This window comes from Oryza glaberrima, chromosome 10 (assembly GCF_000147395.1).
Source record: "Oryza glaberrima chromosome 10, OglaRS2, whole genome shotgun sequence".
NCBI classification, from domain to species: domain Eukaryota; kingdom Viridiplantae; phylum Streptophyta; class Magnoliopsida; order Poales; family Poaceae; genus Oryza; species Oryza glaberrima.
The window spans coordinates 1,107,922-1,114,491 of NC_068335.1; the positions used below are offsets into that span (position 1 = coordinate 1,107,922).

General features: G+C 40.9%; 1 protein-coding gene across 1 annotated transcript; it reads right to left on the reverse strand.

The window, feature by feature from the left end:
• LOC127786395 (U1 small nuclear ribonucleoprotein 70 kDa) lies at positions 1 to 5,316 on the reverse strand. Its single transcript, XM_052313798.1, has 11 exons — positions 5,113 to 5,316; positions 4,902 to 5,016; positions 4,643 to 4,722; positions 3,856 to 3,931; positions 3,710 to 3,774; positions 3,546 to 3,608; positions 1,835 to 1,916; positions 1,570 to 1,732; positions 1,114 to 1,179; positions 417 to 1,038; positions 1 to 317 (listed from the first exon to the last, which is right to left on the reverse strand). The coding sequence occupies exons 1-10, from the start codon at positions 5,212 to 5,214 to the stop codon at positions 432 to 434; spliced, it is 1,419 nt and encodes a 472-aa protein (XP_052169758.1). The 5' UTR covers positions 5,215 to 5,316; the 3' UTR covers positions 1 to 317; positions 417 to 431.
• Between the last annotated feature and the right edge of the window lie 1,254 nt (positions 5,317 to 6,570).

A 6,570-nucleotide genomic window follows, 5' to 3' on the forward strand; every position in this document is an offset into this window, starting at 1 on the left:
TTAACAAAAGATACTTCAATATTGGAATTCCATACGAAATAACTGTAGTCCATGTGCTCGAATTACAAAACCTTTCTGAACAGAGTACCGAAGCAAAAGATGAATCCAAAACAAGTTCTAGCGTCTCATACAATACAAAAGCAGGGAAGTGCAAAAACATCTTAACTCCCAAACCACAAAAGGAACAACAGACAGTAACACCGGTATTACATATCCAGCCTTGCAAAGCGGCAGAGCTCAAGCGCCAGGCAACAAGTAAACATGCTTCTGCCTCTTTTGGCAACAATGACGAGCACCCAGAACAACCGTTCAAGCAGCTGAAATGGTGCAAGGATTTGACAGAGATCATCATTAACATTATTAAGGGAATAATTACAGTACTAGTAAAGAAAACTGTGATGCCAACAAAAACTTACTGCAGCACTCAAATTTCAGTTATTGTGCTCATCAGCAGCTTGGTGATACTGGTAGTCACCTTCATCATATGCCTCGCCCTCTTCAGGGCCTTCAGGTTCTGTGTTGTTAGGTTGCATCTGATAGTACTCATGCTCATGTCGCTTTGAGCGCTCCGTCTCATAAGCATCATGGCTTTTGTGTTGCTCATAGTTATAGCCATATTCCTGATCATAACCAGCCAAATTTCTGTCATGTTTTGGCTCACCGTTGGCATATTCAGCATCTCTCTCATGCACGTGACCACGGTCCCGTTCATGACTTGCACGCTCGTAATCTCTCTCGCGGTCCCTGCCTCTCTCACGATGGCGATCATGACCACGGTCACGGTCTCTCTCATAATCCCGGCCACGATCCCTGTCCCTATCTCTATCACGACGATCACGCTCACGGTCACGGTCACGGTCACGACCATGATCTCTCTCCCGGTCCCTTCCTCGTTCCCTGTCCCGAGTCCTGTCCCGATCCCTATGGTGGTGTCTATCTTCTTTTGAATCACGCTCGCGAGTACGGTCATGGGATCGTTCACGAGTTCTCTCATCACGATCTCTTTCCCGTGGCCTTTCACGAGACTTCTCGCGGTCCCTGCATCAAAACATGAGTAATAAGCACCACAATTAGATGTTAATGCAGGAATTCCATTTATTTGATAAGATATACCTATCTGCACGACGCTCATCTCTCCTAGGCTCCTCCGATCTTGGGCGTCCAGCGTGCTGCTGATCCCTGAACATAAAAAAAAAACATGCATGTGTTCAGCATCAACTACATGGATACTTAAATATATGAGGAACAATAGCTATACCCAAATAAGCACCCAAAATCTTCACTGCACTAACAAAATATGCACCTATTGGAGTCAATGTCCTTACATAACAATATCAAACTTCAATATACCGAAAAGGTATAAAATCACCTCTGATAATATTAGTAATGAAGCTCAACATACAGGAAGGGGCAAAAAGAGAAAAATGGTATCAAAGGAACATATCCAAGAGCGCATAAAGCATTTATGATCAGTTAATTTTTAGTGCTCACATCACTTCTTGTTGCCTTAAGATCATACAAAAGTATTTGCTTCCTTCATACACTAAAATGGAAAAAGAATAAATATACCTAGTAGAGAGCTTCTGTTCAGCATTTTCACCACCAATTCTGCTTGATCCAAGTCCACCACCCAATCTCCTGGGACGCCAATTTGGAACAGTTCTACCACGCTCCACATCAACTAGCACCCTCCTATTGTCCACTTTTCTCCCATCTGCTTGCTTGTAAGCATCTGCGGGAACACATATTAGCAGCGAAAATGTAAGACAGCACTTCATCAGTGATGACGCCAAATTGGACTGTATAGAGGAGATATGCTAAACCAGAAGCTTACTTTTCATGTCCCGGGTGTGCATATACTCGATGAATGCATATCCTCTAGGTTTATTTGTTTCCTTGTCGGTCACAAGCCGTACCTGCAAAAAGCTCAAATGTACCCATTAAGGTCTCTTTCCAAAAAGAAATATGCACTGAACTTAAGAATGTTGCCGGTTGTCATTACAATTGTTTGTTTGTTTTAGCATATATTCTATGCTGCACGACAGACAGGCATAAAGCCTAAAACAGCCGTGCTAACCTTGCATATGTAGATCCTTCATTACGAGGAGTGAAATCCAGCACAGATCAACACAGTTGGAGGCAAAAAGCAGTCTGGCTGATTGGCGTTTGTGGGAAATACAGTGATACCCCCTTACCAGGGAATTTACTAGATTAAGAAAAGAAGATGGTGGTGGACTAAATACAATACCCATTTACCCTCTCCATTGCATATAGTTCGTTCAGCCTTCGTCGGTAAGACCAGCAAAATAGACAACGGTTACATAAATGGAGGTAACAAATAGCAAGTCAGTGATGTCTATTCCTTACGCTGTTACGCATCAGAAAATGGAGCCATCTTCAACTCTAAAAGTTGAGATGTCATTTGCATTATATTTTGCTGTTGTTTCCTCCAAGAGAAGCAGCACTTGAAAGCAGAACTAGCTTTAACAGCTCAGGGAAAGTAACATAAACACTGTACTCACCAGCAACCTAATAAATCCCAGAATGTAGAAACCCCATGCCTGCAGATAAGCTGCTTTTAAAAGCATAAAGTGATCTAAGCTTACTTGTGCCATCGCCAACATTCTTCAAGCTTGTTTGCTCCAGTTAATACACACGAGATGCAAGTTCATAGAATGGGAAAACAAATGATACATTGTGCCTACTTCAGAAGCAAATGGTTTGATCTTTTCCGAGAGTAAAAGGGAAAAGATGTTCTAAGAAAAAAAAACATCAAGGCTGCATGCAGTAAAAATACCTGCTTGTGTGTATTTGTTTTTCCCAGGATTTTTTAGTCTTCTAATGGTTGTACCAACCATTTGCACATTAAATTGCTCAACAGTAACTCAGATAATATGTCTAACAAAAATTACCAGAAGACATAATTTCTGCTGGAGCTCTATATTACTTATCCACTAAGTACATCAACAGAGCCCACATGTTTAGAAATGGATAACAAAGAAAAGACTGTCCGAACCACCCAAACCAATACATGTCAATACAAGATAAAAGTGTTATTTAAATAATTTGAGAAGATTATTTGGTTATTTTCTCCTTGGTTTAGCAAAATGCAACTAACATCATTATTGAGAAGCAAACAGCAAATGCATGCTTACACACAAAACAGTGAATGTATTGCCCAACTTGAAAACGAGAGTGCTACGAATACTGTTTGACAAAAACAAGAAGTTATTTTTGTTTGCTGCAAAAAAAAGACTTGACAGAATAACTTATTTTTGTTCTTTACAAAAAAGAAGTCTTCACAGCATTTTGTTTGATTTAGAAACAAATACTACAAACAATTCTGCCCGTTGAAAATCGGAGTGAGATAGAAGATATCCCTTTCATCCTTTAGCACCTTGTTGTGAAATTCCAAGTAAGCAATATATAATGGCAGTGAACCAGCTTTTTCTTAAAGCATGTTTTTGTAGATGAATTAGAACAACCAAACACCTTACCAAAGAGGAATAAGTCCACCTGCACTGGAATTTACCACATGTACTTACCCTTTTAATAGGCCCATAAGCTTCAAACTCCCGCTTGACCCTATGCTCAGACGTCTCATAGTTCTGTAAACGTTTGCTGGAGTCAATAGGAAGTAACATACAAAAATAATACCAACTATGCAGTGTTCAAAAGAATTTGTGAATGATGCAACAAAAAAACTTACAAGTCTTGCAACAAAGAGTGTTTTGTATGGATCTCCAGTGGCATTGGGGTCACTTTGTGGGTCATCTACATTAAGAAACCACACCAATGATGTTATCAGTATCTATCATATGATACAAAGGGAAGAGCAGCTAAGAAAGAACTTACATTTCTGAAGCTCTTCAGCCACCTTAGCCGCACCTTGGTCAAGCTTACTTTTGCGGATCCTATCCTTCTTTTCAGCCTGCGTAAATAAAACATAATCACCAAGTCATGACCTGGAATGATGAAATGACAATAGGCACGAATAATACAGTAGATCTAGAAACAATAACAGACATGGAAAAAAAAAAGAGTAAAGCCAGTAGTGCCAACAAAAAGCTGCATATTTGACATAGTCACATACAATTACCAGAAGAAGAATTTTGGCAAACAAATGTTTGGATAGCTACACGTCTTATTTTGAGAGAGTTTTCATGTGGTGAAAGTGGAAATATTCATCTCAGAGGTGGGAACATTTGATTCCAACTCTTACCTCGCAATTTCAGGTAGAACTTATTGGACCCAATTTTCCTGTACTGACTATAGTGGAACAATGCTCAAAAGTCAAATTGTGAGTGATTCTCCAGCAGGTGTAGTCATAGAAGCTCACATACTAATACTAACAGTCTTAAGAAATCCTGATTGTTCAGAGACCAGCAAGCGTTCTGACACCATTACAAATAATTGATTTTGTCGATTGAAAAAAGCAACTATATGGTTGTGGAAACTATGCAATATGGTTATGGCCACACGAAAAGTATACCATTGGCATAAATACGACATGGTTACGACCACATATGAAGTAGGAACATCTTGCACTACGGAGACATAAAACAAAATGCAACACTAACAATTGCGCTTCAAACGAGTTAAAATTGATACAGAAAACAAATTTGCAGCAGTATCAGTATACCTTGGTCTCGCACATGGGGACGGGTGGAGCGTACTCAGGGTCACCGGGTTCCGCAAACTGCGACACGAACTGCGCCATCCCTGCAACCAACCAATCAACAACAAGAGTGAGTCTATCCATCAGGAAGCAACTCATCCACAAAATAAATCTCACAGACAAAATTAAAAGAAAATATATATATATATATATATATATATTCCTAATCCCCCTAGAACCGAACAGATAGAATAGAGGATGAGGCGGGTGAGGGAATATATACCAGTGTAGGCCGGCAACTTGCGCTTCTCGACGGGCGGCTTGAAGTCGAGCGGCGGGCGGGGCTCGAAGAGCTTGAGCAGGTTGGGGGTGAGGCCCGTCGGGTGTCCCTGCCCCATCTGTGGTCGCGAGCCATGGAGAGAGATCTCAGATCGAGGCGGATCCGGAGAGGAGCTAGGGTTATAGCAGCTAGGGTTTAGGGGGTGGGGGCTTACCAGCTTGAGCTGCTGCACGTTGACGCGCTGGCCCTTGGTGCGGGACTGCATCCCGCCGCCATCCGGGTTCCCCCGCATCATCCCGCTGCCGTAGTCGCCCATGGCCGCGGCGCCGGCGGTGGCGGCGGCGGCGGCGGCGGCGGCGGCGCGAGGAGAGAGAGAGAAGCGAGAGGGATTTGCGATTCGCGAAGCGTTGGGGGGTCTCTCTCTTTCTCTCTCTCGGGATATTAGGGGAGGAGAGAGAGAAGTAAAAAGAGGGGCCCACACGTCAGCGCCCTCTCGCACGGGCCCACGCGTCGGTGACTTAGTGTATGCTTTTGCTGCCTGAGCGTTGCAGGGTTTTTGCTGCCGCTATTGAATCACGGGGGCTATAATCGTGGTGACACATTTTTTACTACTAGTAAACGTACTATAATCGTGCAATGCACGTCTTTAACTAAAAAAATTAAGGCTCACATACTACGAGCCTCTTCAGATTGAGGGATTTTTACAGGATTTTAAGAGAAATACTGTAGATAGGAAATATTTCCTTTCCTGTCATTCGGTTCACATGAATCAACCCAAAGCAAAATCAAAGAAACATTCTTTTCCCGTGGAATCAATAGAGAAACAAAGGAATATTTACATCTAGTCCTACCTCATTTTTTCCATTTCCTACGTTTTTCCTCTGTATATCCGAACACATGTTTACCAATCATATCTATAGAATTCCTGTGTTTTTCAATCCTCTGTTTTACCCATGCATTCCTATCATATTCCTATGATTTTACTATTCCTACGTTTTTACAATCCCATAATCCGAATAAGCCCTACAAGTGCAATCATATACTTGTTTTGAAAACCTAATTCATTGCATAATATAAACAAAAGCTAGAGCACATTTTTTTAAAGAAAATCATATTTCTGAGTCACCTACATAATATGCAGCAATTAATGAAATGCTCCTTTCTTTTAACATATATGCTGGAATTACACGTAAAAATATGTTCAGAAAGTAATTTGGGAGATGTATTTTGGAACAAAACAGATGCATATTGTTTTCCATTTGGATGTGTACAGAAAACTCATCATATAGTGCAACTGAGGTGAATTGAATTTCAGTTTGGATCATATTGTTCCTAAGCTTCCTAAAATGGGATTGACATACTGTCAAAAAATCGCAATAATTGATTCACATTCAGTTTCAGCAAAACAATACACATAAAAAGAATACACATAAAAAGGTAATATTCGGGTATTTCTCATTCAGTTTCAGCATAAGGAACAACCAGGAAATGATTCAATCTCGACCATGTACTGGTCGAAGGTAATTTACCCATTACCAGAAGATTAACAGCAGTGTACTGTACTAAACTAACTTTGGAAGGCTTTACCAGTATAGATTAAACTATAGAAAAATGGTATCTTTTATCAGGACCAACATCTACAGTTCAACACACATCGAATATGATCTAAATA

Coding starts and splice junctions, on each gene's coding strand:
- LOC127786395 (XM_052313798.1), bottom strand. CDS start 5,214: ATGGGCGACTACGGCAGCGGGATGATGCGGGGGAACCCGGATGGCGGC. Junction 5,017..5,112: donor ACGTGCAGCAGCTCAAGCTG/GTAAGCCCCCAC, acceptor TCGCGACCACAG/ATGGGGCAGGGACACCCGAC. Junction 3,775..3,855: donor GGCTGAAGAGCTTCAGAAAT/GTAAGTTCTTTC, acceptor TTCTTAATGTAG/ATGACCCACAAAGTGACCCC.